This window comes from Callorhinus ursinus, unplaced genomic scaffold, assembly GCF_003265705.2.
Source record: "Callorhinus ursinus isolate GAN/ISIS: 27379988/994484 unplaced genomic scaffold, GSC_fseal_2.0 scaffold10, whole genome shotgun sequence".
Taxonomy (NCBI): domain Eukaryota; kingdom Metazoa; phylum Chordata; class Mammalia; order Carnivora; family Otariidae; genus Callorhinus; species Callorhinus ursinus.
The window spans coordinates 74,614,445-74,634,059 of NW_027397072.1; the positions used below are offsets into that span (position 1 = coordinate 74,614,445).

The 19,615-nt window shown below is 35.8% G+C and overlaps 1 protein-coding gene across 3 annotated transcripts in view; it reads left to right on the top strand.

Moving 5' to 3' along the window:
* Positions 1-19,615, top strand: part of SRBD1 (S1 RNA binding domain 1) — a 200,271-nt gene that overhangs the window by 105,532 nt on the left and 75,124 nt on the right. For all 3 annotated transcript variants that reach the window (XM_025868898.2, XM_025868899.2, XM_025868901.2), the window contains exons 15-16: positions 2,591-2,682; positions 11,367-11,449. In XM_025868898.2, the coding sequence (XP_025724683.1) occupies positions 2,591-2,682; positions 11,367-11,449 (175 nt within the window). The remainder of the gene's footprint in view (positions 1-2,590; positions 2,683-11,366; positions 11,450-19,615) is intronic.

The following is a 19,615-nucleotide window of genomic DNA, read 5'->3' on the forward strand; positions in this document are numbered from 1 at the left end:
AGTGGCAATTTTGGAGTCTTCTTGAAATGATAGAAAATAAATTTGTGGTGAATTTTTTAAAAATATTCTTTTCCCTTAAGAATAGGTCCAGCCTGCACTTCATGGATAATCGAGTTTTTTTTAGAAAAAACTTTGTTAGACTGAGTGTTGATTTGTGCTTGAAACCATATTTTCCATGACCAGTGACTGAATATTCTTATCCTGTGATGGTGCTTCCTTACTCTTTCAGGGGTTACAGGTTTCTTAAGTAATCACTGAAAACTATAATCCCTTTTCCTAGGGAAAAAAAATGCATAAACAAGGGTATTTTGTATGCAGTTTTAATTAATCCTGTTTCTCCCTGCCCAGAGGACCAAGGGCCCCTGGTTAGAAAGTGCCACTATAATGGAACTGAAAAAATCCCTTCTAGAGTGTTGGTTTTAACATCCTATTATGCCACATTAAGAGTTTTCTTCACTTCAAGCTTTATTTGACATTACATTTTCTCCTTGATCATTACATAGTAGAAGATGAGCAGAGTCTAAATCTTATTTTGGAGAAAAAGCACAATTACCTTTTAATTTTAAAGTCCATCTCTGAAATTATAGAATATATTTGACCTTCTACGTGCTTTAGATTCTACCTTAGACATATAAGAAAGGAAGAAAATGGTTCTTCCTTAAAAAGATGTTGTTACCCTTATTTAGCACAAAAATATGGGTTTTCATTTTTTTTTTAAAGATTTCATTTATTTATTTGACAGAGACGTAGAGAGAGAGCACAAGTAGGCAGAAAGGCAGGCAGAGGGAGAGGGAGAAGCAGGCTCTCTGCTGAGCAGGGAGTCCGACGCGGGGCTCGATCCCAGGACCCTAGGATCATGATCTGAGCTGAAGGCAGCCGCTTAATGGACTGAGCCACCCAGGTACCCCTGGGTTTTCATTTTAATGAGAGGTTTCTGAAGCTATTCAGAAATTACTTGTGTGTGCTGGTTAAGAGTTCAGACTTAGGTTTAAAGCAGATGAGAGTTCAAATCCAGCTCAGTAGCTTACCAGCCAAATGACCTTGGGCATATTACTTATCTTTTTAAAAAAATCACCATAAAAGGATTAAGTGAGATAATGTATACAAAGTGGTTGGTCTTGTACTTTGTGTGTAATATGCACTCAATTACCTCTTTCTGTATCATGATGATAGTATTGATGAGGGTAAACAATTACAGAGTGTTAATTTTTCCTATTATGAAATTTAGGACAATAGACTTGGTTGCAAAAAATATAAATCTTCATGTTCCCCAAAATAATCTTCTCAAGTCTTGGTGGCTATGATTGTTGTCTAAGTTCAGTCAAGAGTTCTTCAAAGACAGGGGTAGCAAACTAACTTTTTCACACTTTTCTTATCAGTGTTCAGCTGTTACAATGGGGCAATATGTTAAAAGTTATCCACTAAACTTGTCTCACAATTAAAGTAAATATTGAGGAACAGAGAAAGGAAGAAGTTTCTAAGAGTAAATTAAAAAGCACAAACATGTTTCTGCTTTTGAGTCTTGACACCTAGATGGTCTTGTCATAGAGCCACAGGTATCATGAATACTTCGGGTAGATGATGTTTCTTTGCATATTATGTCATAGAGAATATACCTCTAACTTAGGGGCACCTGGGTGGCTCAGGCAGTTAAGTGTCTGACTTCGGCTCAGGTCATGATCTCAGGGTCCTGGGATCGAGCCCTGTATCTGTCTCCCCACCCAGTGGGGAGTCTGCTTCTCCCTCTTCTTCTGCCCCCCCACCCCTGCTTATGCATGTGCACGCGTGCTCTCTCTCTCTCAGAAATAAATAAAATCTGAAAAAAGGAAACCTCTAACTTAAAAATGTTAAATAAACTGTAGTGATGTCAACCACTATATACTTGTCCACTGTCAAAGAGCATTCCCATCCTGGTTTGTAAAGTATTTGGAGCCAAAGAAGAGGATAATGTGTGTGATGCTTTGATTAAATAAATGGTTTAACACCTGCCTGAAATGAAAGGCTTAAAGTTTCCTAAAAGGATGATTTCAGACCCTCCTGAAAAGAAGTGGGATAATATCCTATCTGATCTCTTTCCTATTCACATTGTCGTTGTTCATCATAATTGAGTAGTGATCATGGCAGTGTTTATGGCGGTGGTTTTTGTATATATCCACATGTGCACATATCCACACACATGTATGTGCTCTCCATGATGCTTTAGAATGATTAATTCAGTTGGGAGTCATAAGTGGTAGTCAACAATAGATAATAAACATAAAGAATCTCAGTATATTCTGGAAATTCAAAGTTGGCATTAGGGGAAAGGATCCTTTGTATTCACCTATAAACTGTGTCATTACTACTGACAGAAAACAACTGAATGAATTCGTTATGGATTTAAACCTGTGTATTTCCTCTGTGACAAACACAAACCTTACTTGATCACTTGATGTTTATGAAAAATTAAATGCTATAGGTACCATTGAAATATAAAGAGAGCAGTTTGCCCTGCAGATTTTTTCCTTATGATGCCCAGTCTTCTTCATTAATTTTCTTTGACCAGGCAGAAAGTTTGGAAAATGATATTCCCCCTTTTCTTTCTTTTCAGTATCGTCAGTGAAGCAGGGGCATCAATCTACAGTGTCAGCCCTGAAGCTAACAAAGAGATGCCAGGGCTGGACCCTAATTTGAGAAGTGCAGGTAAGAAACTATGGGCCATCACAAAAGCATGTGGTTTTGATATTTTGAAGGACTTCTATTTTTAGCAAGCAAGAAAATTGAGGAGATATATGCGTAAAAATTAGCATGTTAGAAAGAAAATGGCTGATTGGGATAATAGTTGGAATTGTGGAAAAGAAGAGGAAGAATAGTGTTTTTAAAGAGTATAGTAAAAAATTAGCCCAAAACGTCTTTAGTAAAATTAGGTGCTTGAGAGTTAATAATAATATTAATAAAATACTCCAGATCTCTTATTACTACTACAAAATACTATTTATTACAGCTTTTTATTGACAAAAAATAATATATTAACATAAATATTATGCAAATATATAAATATGCACAGTTTTTTGCTAAGTATTTGTCAAATGACCAGTTTCTCTTGTCTTGCTGATAGGGGCAGTCATTAATGTTTAAAACAGCCTGCTTTGATTTTAGTTGTATTAAGTTGCTTTGGTTTTTGTTTTGTGGAATAGTTAAAATCTTGTGTGTGAAGAAATTGAGATACTTTGATACGTCTAGTGAAAGTAATTTGTATTATAAGCAAATTATTAAATCTGGTCAGAGCATTTCTCTGTGTAATAGCGGGATATTTAGACTGCTTTGTTAGAAAGGGACTTTTTATTTAAAATTGTTCCTTAAGGGGCACCTGGGTGGCTCAGTCGGTTAAGCATCTGCCTTTGGCTCAGGTCATGATCTCAGAGTTCAGGAATCAAGCCCCACATTGGACTTCATGCTCAGCGGGGAGTCTGCCTCTCCCTCTGCCCCTCACCCTGCTCTTCTGTGCTCGTGCACTCTCTCTCTTTCTCCCTCAAATAAATAAATAAAATCTTTTAAAAAATAAAATATTCCTTAAATATTCTCATCGAGTTCATTGGCTGTTCTTCAAATCTATACTTGGAGATACACATTTGAAAATTTTTGCATTAGTCTGAGGCTAAAAACCTATTTCTTACATCCAAAAGAGCTTGTAGTTTCCCTTCAATTGTTTTTTCCATGATATCCTCTGTCTAAAATGATCATCTTCTCAAACTCAGATCCCAGCTCAAAATCTTGGTCCTTCTGTGAAGCTTTTCCCTATCACAGCACTCAGTGTGTTCTCTGCCTCCTTCCCATGTTCTCTTTTGGTACTTACCCCGTAATAACAATAGCATTAATAATTGTAGGAGGAGGAGGTATAGTAATCATAGTGGGAGCTGCTAATACTAATTTTTTTAAGCACTCAATATACGTGAAACATTGTGGTAAATGCATTACCAGGATTATTTTGTTTTATTCTCATAAACTAAGGCTTAAAGAGTCCACCTAATCAATAAGTGCATATATAATACTTGTGTACTTGTATAATAAAAGGATACTTTTCTTTATTAAAAAATAAAATTCAGGGACACCTGGGTGGCTCAGTCAGTTAAGTGTCCGACTCTTGATTTTGGCTCAGGTGATCTCAGGGTTCTGAGATTGAGCCCCACGTTGGGGTCCAGGCTGAGGGTGGAGCCTGCTTAAAATTCTCTCTCTTCCTCTCCCTCTTCCCCTCCCCCACGTGCTGCGCTCTCTTTCTCTCTCTCTCTCTCAAAAAAATAAAATTCAGAACCTTTCAAGTTGGCACTGAAAGGTAATCTGCCAAAAGAACATTTGAAAGAAATATTGTTTAGGAAGTGGCAGTCTCTTAGACCTCCCATTGGTAAGGGGTCGACTGTTTCCTTTTCACCACTGGCCTGTGTGGATGCCTAACTGTCAACAGTGTTACAGGTGAGATAAGATTACAACATTCCAACAAGACTCTCTGAAAATAGGAGATAATAAAAAGAAAAATCATTATATGGTCCGAATTACTCAGATTCCAAAGTCTGGTTGTGTCTTCAATTTGGGATTCTCTGCACATGTCAATGACTAGGTTGATCCATATCAACTCAAAACATCCACATAGATATTTTGAGCCTTCAAGGACTGATGCTGGAGGCACATATTGAAAGAAACTGAGTCGCCACTCTTGATTTTCTAGGGTTCACTTCCTTCTCAATTCCTCATTTCTGACTGGAAGTCCTTTCCTAGTAATTGATGCCAGGGATGACTTCATACTTCATTTGAGACCTGTCCTACTGATGGGTGTGGGTTTTCGCTTTCAGCCCTCCGTAAGTTTACTATATCAGAATATAACAGAACCTTAACATTCATACAGTCTTAAACATATGTAAGAAGATGACCTTCCTATTACTGTATCTTCTTGACCAGTTTGTCAGCTTACTGAGAGCAGAGATTATCCTTATATATTCTTACAGTCCCCCATAATAAGTTCATTATACTTGAGAGGCATTTGAATTGGATAGACAGAATAGTAGGTAGGTGATATTAAAATGTTTATTATGGATTTCCGATTTAGAATAGAAGATTGAGTATTCCTGTTATTCCTTTACTACCTTCTGAACTCCCATTAAACTGACAGTAACATGATAGAAAGAAGACACAAACTTACTAGGACAAGGATGGGAGAGGAAAGAACAGCAATAATCATTTTGAAGCAAGAAAGCAGATGGCTGAATAATAAGTGATCTAGCCAACCTGAGAAAGTTGAATACTAAGACAGCATTGTAGAATACCGAGAACTAATCTGAAATGATCATGGAACCCTTATAGGTTCAGGAAATGCATGCACCAAGTTACCTTTAGAAGTATCTTGGGAGGGCTGCGGGTAGGTCTAAAGTAAGAGGAGTCATTGAAAGTTCTGTGTAGAAAGCAGTTAGACCCAGTTAAACACAGAATACCATTTAACCCAGCAATTCCACTCCTAGGTACATACTCAAAAGAGTTGAAAACAAGGACTCAAACAAATACTTGTACACAGTGCTCATAGCAGCACTACTCACATAGCCAAAAGCTGGAAACAACCCAAATGTCCATCAGTGGATGAATGGATAAACAAAATGTATATCCATACAATGAGATATTATTATTTTTAGTCATAACAAAGAATGAGTACTGACATTTGCCATAACATGGGTGAACTTTGAAAACATGCTAAGTGAAAGAAGCCAGACACAAAAGGCCACATATTGTATGGTTACATTTATATGAAATGTCTAGAATAGGCTAACCTATAGAAGCAGAAAGCTGCTTGGTCATTGCCGGGGACTGGGAAGAGGGGAAAATGAAGAGGGACTACTTAATGGGTACAGGGTTTTCTTCTGGGGCACTGAAACTGTTTTGGAATTTGGTAGCAACAGTGGTTTGTGCAACAGTGTAAGTATACTAAATGGCACTGAATTGTACACTTTGAAATAGTTAATTTTATGCTATGTGAATTTCACATCAATTAAAAAAAAAAAGTTAGATCTCCTGTTCCACACAGTTGAGTGACTGTCCTTCTCTCACCTTTGCAGAAGACTGGAGATTTTTTTCTCTGGAGAGGGTTAAACAGAAAGTCTCTCTGCTGGAGGACACAGGTTATACATGGTAGTGGGGATAGCTGCTGAAAAAAGAGGGGTTAGATAATTACTTACATGCTGATGTAGAGATCTTAAGACTAAATCTTCCAGATTTAGATCAGAGATCCACAAGAAATGGGCCAAATCACCATATAATGAAGGCCACAGTTGATAAACTTCACATTTAAGCAAGGCACTTACAGTCATCTTTTTGGTACCCTGCCCCAGGTGGACAGTCAAGGGTCACCTATCATGTGAGGAAACATACTATTAAAGACAGATGTAGGGGTAGTGCAGAAGCCACTTAGAGGAAATAAAGACTATATAGAAAGAAGAAAAACTTCTACATCCTTAGAGAAATGAAAGGTATTTTGTTCATTTAAATGAACTTGACATAAAGTAAAATTCACCCTTTTTAGGTGAATTTTTGAATTCATCTGTGAATTTTGAAAAGCTTAAACTAGTCAGGTAACCACAACCACTAACACAACAATCAAGATAAAGAATATTTTTATCTGGTCAACAGATTTGTCAACTTCTTGTTCAAAAATGTAATTATTAGGGGATCAAGATCATTTATTAAAACTACATTTTAATAAGTATTATAATGAAAAAAATTCTTACTCGGAATTGCTGAATAAAAAAAGACAGCATGAGAAGTCTTATCTTCCTCTGTTGAGGAAGGGGAAATGACAAGGGGAAGGGGAAATTGAGGGGAGTATTGGACTTTATAAATAAAAATTTCCACTTTGATATTCTTAGATAACAAAATAAGGTAAATTTTTAGGAGAACGCAGTTTAGTACAGTCTTTTAAGCATTACGTTTATTTGCTTTAGAATGGCTTTTGGATTCTAGATATTTCAAAGAACTGAAGACCAAAACCCATAGAACCCTTATTATCCTTCAGATATAAGACACATTTTGAATGTGGGGGGGAATGGTGCTTTCAGGGTCTCTCCATGTGCTTGTGCAGGTTTGTGCCCTGGACATCCTGCCTAACCATATGAGGTAGCTCTGCTTGCTGACCTTTTAGCTCACTGTCTGCTCCCCTCCCCTCCTTTTGGTATAACCTATTTTTTCCTTTAATGCTTAACTTTTTGTTCAAGAGTGGTTTGGTTGTCTCCCTTTACACACTGAGTTATGTTATTACCATTTAACAAATTACCATATATTAGAGATGAAATTCCTGTGTGTATTTTTAGGCCTCTTTTTCTTGGTCTGACTAATTTGCCATAGCTCAAGACTCTCAGTTATGGTGGCTTATGATGTGACTTGCTTTGATCTTTTTTTAATTGCCCTTTTCCTATGCCTTTCTTTTTTTCCATATACATTTTAGAGCCATTTAATTGAAATTCTGTTAAATTGGCACCTTTATCACAGTTCTGTATACTCATTACTCACAGGCAGCACACACACGTACACACAGAGTAAATGGATTGTCTTCCATGTATTTTCTTATTGGTTGTTGATGGCATATGGTTCTGTATCAGTTATTGTCTGGGTGTCTTAAAACCAGCCAATTGAAATCTTATTAGTTCTAATATTTTTTCAGTTGACTTGTTTGAGTTTTCTAAAGTAGTCAATCATCATCTGCAGATAATAATCTAGTTTCTATCTTCTAGATAATTATACCTTCTTTTTTTCCTTGTCCAGTTGCATTGACTAGAATTTCCTGGACAATGGTGAGAAGTAACAGCGATACAGAGATATATTGACAGCATATGGGCAAAATAGTATTGGCATACGTTTGGATATATTACATTTAAAAAATATATAACAGCTTCATTGAGATACAATTTAGGAGCATAAAATTTTCCCCTTTAAAGTGTGTAAGTCAGTGTTTTTTAGTACAGCCAGAATTGTGCAACCATTGCCACTATCCAAGTTTAGAATATTTTCATCACTCCAAATAGAAACCCAACACCCAGTAGCAATCGGTCCCCTTTGCCCTCTTCCTCCAAGCCCTGATAAATACTGATCTACTTTCTGTCTCTATGGATTTGTCTGTTGCAGATATTTTGTGTAAATGGAATCATTACAACATGTGGTCTTTTGTAACTGGCTTCTTTCACTTATCATAATGTTTTCAAAGTTCATTCACACTGTAGCATGTATCAGCACTTCATTCCTTCCCATTGACAAATAATTTTCCATTGTATGGGTATACCATATTTTGTTCATCCATTCATCTGTTGATGGATATTTGGGTTGTTTTCACTTTTTTGGCTGTTATAAATAATGCTGCTATGAACATTCATATACACAATTTTACGTGGACATATGTTTTCATTTTTCTTGAACATATACCACATAGTAGTAAAAATTTACGGACATATGGTAACTATGCAAACATTGTCTAGAATTTTTTTTACTTCTCTTGCTATACTTTCCTCACTTTTTAGTTTCTGCCTCTTTCACTGTGTCCATCTTTTCTTCTCTATCTCACAGTGTGACTATGCCCCCAAGTGTTGGGCCATGCTCTTCCTTTCTCTTTGTTCTCTTTATCAGCACTCATAGGACTCCTTTTACCTGAGCTACCTACCTGTCTCTTACTTTCAGGAATCTGTTGTCAGCCTGATCATTCTCAACCTACAGGTGTGCAGTACTACCATTAATTAATTCCTGCCAGCATCATCTTCTCTTGAAAGCCTGGACATACAGCTTTCCAATTCTACTTTAAACAATGTTTAAATTCCCTCCTTCATGAACAGTGAACATCCTTCAGATGAACAATATTCATTTTCCTCTTTCTCCCATCTGCCATCTCTTCCATGCTTGCTTGAGTTTTTATGCTCTGTAGAGTGAGGAGCATCTGAAAGCAAAATACCAATTCTAGAAACATTAGGGTCTATGTAGAGGTTGTTTTTTAGGGACACTGTAACTCCAGAGGCTCTTAGGACTTAACTGGAGAATTAATATGTCATCTAGAAACTGTCATTTCTAGTTCATTGTTGCTGCATTTAGCAATATCAGGATGAACAAAGGAGATGCTAGCAATGAACCAGTTAGGAGGGAACTAGGTAGAAAATAAGGTAAAGTCCTTTTCTGTACCTAAAAAATTTTTTTAAATATAGAAACCTACTCGGGGCGCCTGGGTGGCTCAGTCGTTAAGCGTCTGCCTTCGGCTCAGGTCATGATCTCAGGGTCCTGGGATCGAGCCCCGCATCGGGCTCCCTGCTCGGCGGGAAGCCTGCTTCTCCCTCTCCCGCTCCCCCTGCTTGTGTTCCCTCCCTCGCTGTTTCGCTGTCTCTCTCTCTCTCTCTGTCAAAATTAATAAATAAAATCTTTAAAAAAAAAATATAGAAACCTACTCACACTTAACAAATTATACAACTGCTCTATAACCAGTTTCTAAGTTTACATTCTCATAGTGTGGGTTTTCCTGAAGGGGTAGATTAGAGAGATTTACCTATTATTAATATCCTTTTTTTAAATTTCTGATACCTTCCTGCAGTGAATGTTCTGATGCCTGTATCTTTCACTTGGTTTACTGTTGTGGGTTGTGTTTTTTGTTTTTGTTTTTGTTTTTTAAATCAAAAAGTATTTTGGCAATCTATGCATATGTTCAAAAATCAGTCTTATTGGATTATATTTTTAAAGACCAGAATAAAAAATTATCTTTGCTTTCAGAGTATCAGATGTTTCCCTGGTGGCATCTACTCTCACTGTGTAATTATACATGTGATTACTGGGGGAAAGCAGTTCCCCTGTAACCTGCAGCGTTTGCACTCATTAGCCTTTTGTGAGGTTTGATAAGAAAATGTATGTGAAGGCCTTGGAGGCTGGAGTCCACATTTCTTCAGTGGGGAAATAGGCAGATTGTATGACACCAGCTTATTGCTCTCTAAGCTTGCTTGCAAGCTGCCATTGTCACTGTATGTTAGAAGTAATAATAAAATATCTGAGAAAGACTTGAATGAACATGCAGTGAACTGAATGCTCAGAGTAGATCTGTCTCTGATGAAGAGGTGGTACAAATCAGTGACAGGAGAATCCGGTAGTCACTTGCAAGTGGTGGCTTCTGTTGTCAGACCTTGAACAGTTTAATAACACAAGAACAGGCATGGGATCCTTTGATGGCTTTAATGTTTTCACTAAATGAGTTTATATTTCATCCAACTTTCTGTGTGAATAAATGACACTGACTAGCTTTCTCGCATTTAGAAAATGAAAGCTGTTTGTATGTAAGGACCCAATGTAACTATACCACTTGGGAAAAGAGAAAAAAAAAAGAGCTGCCCTTGGAAGCATCCTTAATATTCATACTAAATTTCTTTTCTCCAGCTAAATCTATCTTTTTTTTTTTAAAGATTTTATTTATTTATTTGACAGAGAGAGACACAGTGAGAGAGGGAACACAAGCAGAGGGAGTGGAAGAGGGAGAAGCAGGTTTCCCGCTGAGCAGGGAGCCCAATGCGGGGCTTGATCCCAGGATCCTGGGATCATCACCTGAGCTGAAGGCAGATGCTTAACGACTGAGCCACCCAGGCGCCCCTCCAGCTAAATCTATCTTATAAGCTAAATTAGATATGAAATTTTGTTAACATTTTATAAAAAAAAAAATATGAGAAGTGATGACCAAGTAAAAACATGACAACAGATAAAGGAATGTTTGAAGCTAACTCAAATCTCTTGAACATGGATTGTGATGGTCAAGAAAGGGATGTGATTTAGAACTGTGAGTGTGTTCAGAGATGAGCAGTTGAGATTCAGACCACTTCACAGTTAATCTTGCAATCACATTTAAGGAAATATAAGTGTGTTCACTAGCCAACTGACTTGGTCTCTGGTTGCAGTAAGGTATGATTCCATCAGTTACTTATCACTATCAGGATCTAGTCCAGTAACATACTTGATTTGCAAATGTATGTCATAATAATGTAGCATTATTTAAAAGTAAAAGCAAATATCGACTTGTTCATTAAAGTGTGAGGTGCCCGGCTATGCTGTGTTGAACAGGTGATTTTGTACATATAGCAAGTAAGTGTTTTATCTGTTTTTCCAAATGTATAAACCTTTCAATCTGTTGTACGGAGGCATCCGTACAGATTCTGGTAACAAAATTAATCCTGAAATTTTGCATTCACTTTTTTGTGTGAAAAAAAAGGAAACTTTGAAACTTAGTTAAATTATCAGTCTCCTTATGTGGGGGAAGAGGAAAGGAATTAAATACTTGAATTTTGAGGGACTAATGTAAGTAATTATTTTCACATTAAGCCACACTTATTTTCTGTTTTTTTCAGTTTCCATAGCAAGGCGTGTACAAGACCCATTAGCTGAGCTGGTGAAAATCGAGCCAAAGCACATTGGAGTTGGAATGTACCAGGTAAATCAGTGTGGGTCATTTACTTTGTGAAACCCGTCAGTAGTATGCAGACTTGGAGTAGTAATCAAGTGTCGGTGGGAATAGCTTCCCATTCTCAGAGGTTACACAGTTGATGGGAAGGTTAGTTAGGAGTTATGTTATTAGAGAAGAAGGGAGTTTTTCTTTTTTCTTTCTTTCTTTTTTTGGGGGGGGTGTTTATGGTTTGGATCAAGATTTAGAATTGACTGTAGTCAGATTTTAAAACTATTAAAACATTAGATCAGACAGTAACTTATTCCAGAGAGCCTCTCCCTTTACCATTATTATAAAAAAGGAGAAGAAATGGAGCAAGAGGGATATGTTGGCTCTTTGTGTAAGCCAGTATGAAATATTGATCTTTCAGGAAGAAGCCTTTGGTACCTATTGTGTCTTATTTCTTTTTTCTGGTTCCTATTTCTACTTGATTATTATAATGCGTTTTTGGTCATTACCCAGTATGAGCTAGAGCCTTTCAGTTGTTACTGTATAGCAGTAATAGTAGTGGTGCTTGTTATTGTTACTATATTTTCAGTTCTTGAGGTTGTGTGTGTTCATTGAGCAGTTGAGGACACACTAAATCTTAGCAAAGTGAATCCATGGTATCTTGTCTTCAGAAACGTCGAGTTGAGTTATCTTTCTCTTCGATGAAAGTCTTTTTTAAATCTGAAATAGAATATTCTGTATAAATTTCATGGGACTTGAGTGATAGGTTCTATACTTTTCTCTAAGAAATATATGAGGGCATGGAATCTGTGACCACCAGAAAAGGAAGAGATCTTAGAAATCATAGAACCCTCATTTGACAGAAAAGGAAGCTGTGTCCCAGAATAGTTAGGATTTTTTACCCAGAGCACCTGTCATATTTTAACCTGTCATATATTGAACTTAACTGGTAGTATTCCATTTTATAGCAAGTTAGACTAAGAGGCATCTAGACCTTTGACTTGACTTGTTCATTTGGGAAGGATAGTTGCTGAAGGGACAGATCTAGCTATATAGCTAGATAGAAATGCCTAATATCTAAAGAGTACAACTATAAGTTTTATGATATAGGCACTGTAGTTAAGAGGAATTATAACTATATTAATTCAAAATTAAGTTATGGAATGCCTCAGCAAGGTAGTAGAACAAAGAAAAGGAAAGGAGAAGTCAAACTCATAGAACCCAGGCAGGCTAATAAGCTATTGACATCAAAGAAATCTTTAATAAATAGCAGAGACCTACCTCCAGGTCTCTATCTTCAGAGATACAGCATTTAACATGAAAGAGTTTGGAATTCATTCCCATAGCAGTGAGAAGAAATGGAAGAGCTTTAAGCAAGGGAATGATATGATCTGATTTGTATTTTTAAACATTGGTTCTGGCTAATCTGGGGAGAATGACTTAGAAGGGAAGAGGAGAAGCAGTAAGACCAATTCAGAGACTGTTATACTAGCTCCGATGAGTGATGATGGTGGCTCAGACAAAGTTAATAGTGGTAGAAATGGAAAGAAGTTAAATCTATTTTGTAGGGACTACTTGGTAATAAGTGGAGGAAAGGGAGTTTGCTCTAGGGGTTCTAGTATGTGGATGATGCCTGACTAGAGCGGATTTGGTGGGGATAAGATCAGTAATTCAGTTTTGGATGTGTTAAGTTGAGATGCCTGTGAGAAATCCAGGAAATGTCAAATAGAAGTTGGATATACAAGTCTGAGATTTAGAGGAATGGCCATATTAACATTGGAGTACAGACTTTTCAGCAAATAATGACACTGAGAAAGTGAACAAGATGGTAAGCTGAGCTTATGATGTCCTTTAACTCTGCTACCAGTACTACTGGCACATCCACGATTCCACCTTCTTTAAGATGACAGAGAAGGTACACATGTATATTTGTATCCATATAAACACATGCATGAATAAAATAATAGCCTGGGAAAACAAGAAAGGGTTGGTGGATGGAAATTTCAGGAATTCCTGAAAGATAATAAGAATGAGGAATCACATCCATGTAAAATAAAACCTGGGGAGCTGCAGCTCAAAATATACAGATGAATAGTGTTCTCAAACCAGAGTCATGTTCAAGTAGTGGGGAGGGGGCCTGTAGTGTTAGAGAAGGAGGTGCATATGGAGTGAGTAGGCCCGTAATGACCCCCCTCCCTCCATATCCTTTGAATCCAAGCTTAAGCACTGGGTGTAACCCAGGGACCAGAGAGAGGCTGGGAGACCCCTCAAGTAGGCTTTGCTTGTCAGGAAGTTCAAGGAGTCTCATACTGGGAAAACAGACTTCTGGCACATACCTGACACCTGGCATCATATTCTAAATTATCACTGGATTTCGATGGTGGTAAACAAAAACAGCATATACAGACAAATGGGGAATCTGAAATGATCTTCTGCTAAGAATCACTGAACATTTGAGGAAAACTTGTCATAGCAAAATGAGGCACCAAATGTAATAAGCAAAAAATAACAATGACAGCAGACTTTGAAATAAGTAAAATTAATATTCACAGAGAGATAAGAGAGATTATTGCATGTATAAAACAAACCTAGGATAGAATGAATTAAGCCAGTCTTAGAATTAAAAAATATGCTTGTCAAGATGGAAAAAAACAAACGGTCTAAATAGAGTGGACACAGCTAAAAACAAATTAATGAATTGAATGATTGAGCTAAGAGATTCTTTAGAATACAGTCTTAAATTGAGAAAATTGCACAGTATGAACGAAAAGTCATATTTATGTAGAGGTCATTTTAAAGCTTAAACATTCATCTCATAGAAAATTCAAATAAAGAGAATGGAGGAGAGTTATAATCACAGAAATAATAGGAAGAAATTTCTTCAGACTGAAGACAGACAAGTCTTGAAAAGGCCCGGTAAGTATTGAATAAAAGAATAACTAAAGACCTAGACTTAAGCACCTTCATATGAAATGTCAGAGTGGTAGTGATAAAAAAGGAACTGACTAAAAGCTTCCAGAGAGCAAAACAGTTCACCTACAAAGGAAAGAAGTGGTCCTATTATTGGTAAAAACAAGTAATAGAAGATAGAATGCAGTAATTTTGAAGTTATGGGAAAAATATTATTTGAACCCATACTTCTATATTCAGACAACTCAGCAATTTGATGTGAGAAGAAAATAAAAACATTTTTGGACCTGCAATGATTTACCTTTTTGGAATGTTATAGATCTTCTTTGAAAGAATTATTTATGAAAGCACTCCTCACCCCAGAAAAGGGGGAAGCGGGAACCAAAGAAGGGAAAGGCGTGTCATGAAGACACAGTATTGAGGTGAAGAAACAGTGGAGAGCTTTACAGTACCCACATGTGCAGTAAAATGTTAGTTGAGCCTCAGAGTGTTTTATCTATTATGTTAATCTTTAAATATATCAGTCTGGGCCAGATCAGCTTCAACATGGAAGAGTAGAAGAAAACGAAGTGATAAGGATTCTTTTTCAGGAAAACAAGATGTAGATTAACTTTATACTTTGTTAGAAAAACATAATCTGAGATATATGAAGAATAACCACAAATAGGATATTTAATATAAATCATGAGAGTAGAAATTTAAAAGTTCATCATTCCAACCAAAGACAGAGAAAACAAGGAAGTATATAGTAAATAAATAAAATGCACAATGATGGAATAAGTATAGATAATAGTAATGGTGAATGTGTTAAATTCCTGTTAGTAGAATCTCATACTTTTTAAAAATAAAATACAGCTCTAAGTTGTATATGTATGCAAGATGTTTCTAAAGAAGAAAGCAACCTTGAAATTAGAAATTTGGAGAAAAATATTCCACACAAATGCAAAAGAAAGTTGTAATACTGCTAATATCAGACAAAATAGAATTTAAGGCAAAATGCATTGAACAGGTCAAGGAGGGATATTTCATATTAATAACACACAGTTTCCCAAGAAGATGTAATTGCCCTGAACATTCTATGTTATCTAACAACATAGCTTCAAAAATTATGCTGTATTAAAACTTCTAAAATTAGAGTAAGAGACAAATTCACCTGTTTTGTAAGTTTTAATAGACTGCAGTATATTAACACATAACATTTTAAAAACAGCTTTATTGAGATATAATCAAATACCATACATACATATATATGTAAAATCACATATTTGAAGTGTACAAGTCAGTGAATTTTCATATATTCAGTGGGTTGTGAAACTATTATTACTATCTAATTTTTGAACATTTTCATCACCCCAAAATGAAACCTGGTGTCCATGAGCGGTCACTCTCTACCACCCCCTCTTCCCCAGCCCTAAATTACTCATCTACTTTGTTTCTATAGGTATGTCTATTCTGGATATTTCATATAAATAGAATCACACAATATGTGGCCTTTTGTAACTGGCTTCTTTCATTTAGCATAATATTTTCAAGGTTTATCCATGCTGAAGTACAAGTCATTACTTCATTCCTTTTTATGGGTAAATTGTATTTCATTGTATGTGTATGATACCACATTTTGTCTATCCATTCATCAGTTGGAGATTTGGGTTATTTCCACTTTTGGGCTATTATGAATAATGCTTTTATGAACATTCTGTATGAATTTTTATGATGTATGTTTTCATTTCTCTTGGATATATACCTAGGAGTGGGTTTGTTAGGTCATTTAACATAAAAATTTAAAGCCAGATGATGAACTAGGGAAATTATTTGCCACAAATGTATATATACATAACTATCTATTTTATTATTAAGGTTTTGGTGTTTTCTTGTTGATTTGTATACAATTGTGTGTTGGTTTAAATAAAAAATTTGCAAAAGATATATAAAGAGCATCTAGACACCATTTATCATAGATGAAATAAAAATTTTTCTTTATTAAAGAAACCCAAATTAAACAAAGGGATATTATTTCAATCTAACAATTGAGTAAAGTTGTAATAAAATGATAAACATCTGTGCAAGTGAGGATACAGTGAAAGGATTATTCACATACACAGCTGGTGGAAGTATAAATTGTTATTTCTAGCAAATAGCCAATACCTATCAAGATGCACTTTTAAGGAATGCATGCCATTGACCTGGTAGTGCTCCCTTTAGGCATCTCTTCTAAGGCAGTATTAAGAACTATTGATAAGATTTATATACAAGTTTGCTGTTATAGAAAAATCACTGGAAGCAACTACAATAGAATAGTATATCCATCAGTTGAAATATTATACAACCGTTAAAAATACAGGCTTTCAAGGACGATTTAATAACATTAGAAATTGCTTTATTTTTAAATTGCAGTGAAGTTGTTGATACAGAATAAAACCAGTTTCTGTTTTAAAAATATAGATATACATTTACACTGAAGAAAAAAAAAACCTGGCTAGTGACTGATATTTATATTTTTGTTGGTGTGATTAGCGGTTTTTACTTTCTTTTTTACTTTTTTTCAAACTTTCTGTAGTGAATATGTATTAGGAAGAAATTGTAAAATATATATATCCATGTCCGTATCCCAATCAATGGGCCATTTAATTTTAAGCCTTGATACAATAGACTTCCAATATAACCAGAGTGGGACTGAATTTCTTTTTAGTTGGGACCTCTAAATGCTTTGAGTGTAAATTTAATACTTGTATTTATTCTGATTTAAAATATGAGTAGCTGCACAAACATTGTTGATTTTAAAAATGAAAGCTATTCAAAGAAAGAATGTTAAATACTTAGATTGAAATAATAGAAGCTATAATATTGTTTCAATAGAAACTAAAATACTTTTGGTTTAGTAACAGCTAGAATGCTAAAGGCAGCCCTCCAGTTCTTGTCTTAGAAAATGGGGAGACCTGATTTTAAAAACACATGCATGTCATAATTTCTGGAGAGAGAGGCAGCCAGTGTGGTCGAATGACAACATATCCCTAACTGACCCCTACAGACTTTGCTGGAAAGTGGCTTGGTGTTACTCCCAAGAAAACACTCCAGGATGAGAGCAGGATGATGCAGGGTTGGCTCTGTGGAGTTCTGTGGGACATGGGGAGTGTGGTTTAGCTTGGCCTTGTCATATCCTCAGAGCACAACTTAAGTTGGATTTACTTGCTATTTATTTCTTCTTTGGACTGTGTTTGAGATACTTTCGTGCTCGTTACCACCTCCGTTTGTTAATGAGCTCGCACAGTGAAGTGGGAAAAAGACAAAACAGTCCTCTTCCTCCTTTCGTGCCTCGTAGATCATTTGATGATGTTAGAGAATGAAATGGTGTTCCAAAATGAGTTTTTGGAACCCTTCGTGAATTTTCTGTATCCCGGCTCTTTATTCCTCATTGTTATGGATAATGGAGAAGTCACTGTAAAAGGAAAATCATCTTCCCAGCTGAATTTTTCATGGTAAAACCTCAAAGGTGGGAATTTGTATTTTATTTCCTTACCCGCTCTGTGGGGTCAGTTATGAGTAAAAACAAAAAAACAGCTCTTTGGTGGTGTTATTATTATAGTTTTAAAAACTATTTTATAGGTAACATGGAGGGATTATGAAATGTTTTAGTTTAGGTCTGTAAAAGTTAATAAGAATCCTCTGTTTTAAATTGTTTGCCTAAATCCTTTTAAACATTTTAATCCCTTAATTATTTGTTATTATAGAGTGGGATATAGGAAAGAGTCTTCCCCATGGACATTCACTTAGATGACTTTTACCTGGATTTTTGCCCCCTTTATACTAAAGCAGTATTTTGAAATAGATAAAACACAAAAGTAAAACTTAGAAGAAATTTGTCCTAAAAATCAGGCATCACTTACATAGATGAGTTCCTTGCCAAAATGTTTTTACAATCTTGTCCCTTAACTGTAAGTCCCAGCATGTGGCCTGTATTTGAATCTGTGCTGTGGGAGTATGAATAAACTCATCTATTAGAATTTGCTAATTATTCCTTAAACTTAGTTTTAAAATCTCTGTTCTGGGTATTTTTTTTTTTCACTTCAGGATGAATTATGCTTCTTTCTTTGAAGTAATTGGCTTCAGTTTTCTCAGGTTCTTAGAAATCACCAACAATGTAATAAGCCATGTATACATACACACACCCTGGTTTAACACCTTACTTATCTTTAAAAGATATGGAAAGGGCGCCTGGGTGGCTCAGTTGGTTAAGCGACTGCCTTCCGCTCAGGTCATGATCCTGGAGTCCCTGGATCGAGTCCCGCATCGGGCTCCCTGCTCAGCAGGGAGTCTGCTTCTCCCTCTGATCCTTCCCCTTCTCATGTGCTTTCTCTCTCTCATTCTCTCTCTCAAATAAATAAATAAAATCTTAAAAAAATATATAAAAGATATGGGAAGATGATTTAAAGAAATTTTTACCAATGATGCCTTAAATTATTAACAGTGAAATATCTAATTTCCTTTATCTTTTGTTTGCTTACTCTTTTTATGTCATTGACCTTGGACAATGAAACTAGATCAATTTCAATTTTTACTCAAGTTCACCTTTTAGTTTTCATACATCAGCACAAAGTGCTAGGATTTCTAAAACATTAAGCTATTTTCAGTGTTTAAAACTAGTAATTATCATGGATGATTTAAAAAATTACACATGATATTAAAAGTACTACCATAAAGGAAAAGATTAGTAAATGTTAACTGCATTAGAATCTAAAACATCTCTGAGTCATAAAACAATATGTAGAAAATCCACAGACTGGGAGAAGGTATTTGCAAAACATATAACCTATAAAGGACCCAAAATATATAAAGATCTACAAATCAAGATGAAAAAAGATGGAAAAATAGGCAAGGGATATCAACGGGCAGTTGACAGAAGCAGAGACGAAAAAGACAGAAATATTTTTTAAATGATCACTTTCACTAGTAACTGGGGAAATGCAAACTAAAGCCAGTATAGGCAACCTTTGAGGTTGTCAAAACTTAGTCTGACAATTTGGATGTTAGCAACCATGTGGAGCATTGGGAATCTTGTACTTAACTTATAGGAGTATAAACCGGTGCAACCTCTTTGGAGAGCAATTGAACATTAATAAAGTTGGAGATGGGGATTCTCTTCAAGTCAACAATTCTGTTGCTATATATACATAGCCTTGAAAATTTTCTCAAATGTGCGCAGGAAGAAATGTATTAGAAATTTGTTGAAGCACTATTTATAGCAGTGGAAATTTGAAAACAAGTGTTCATCATCTAGAAAACAGAAAAATAAATTGT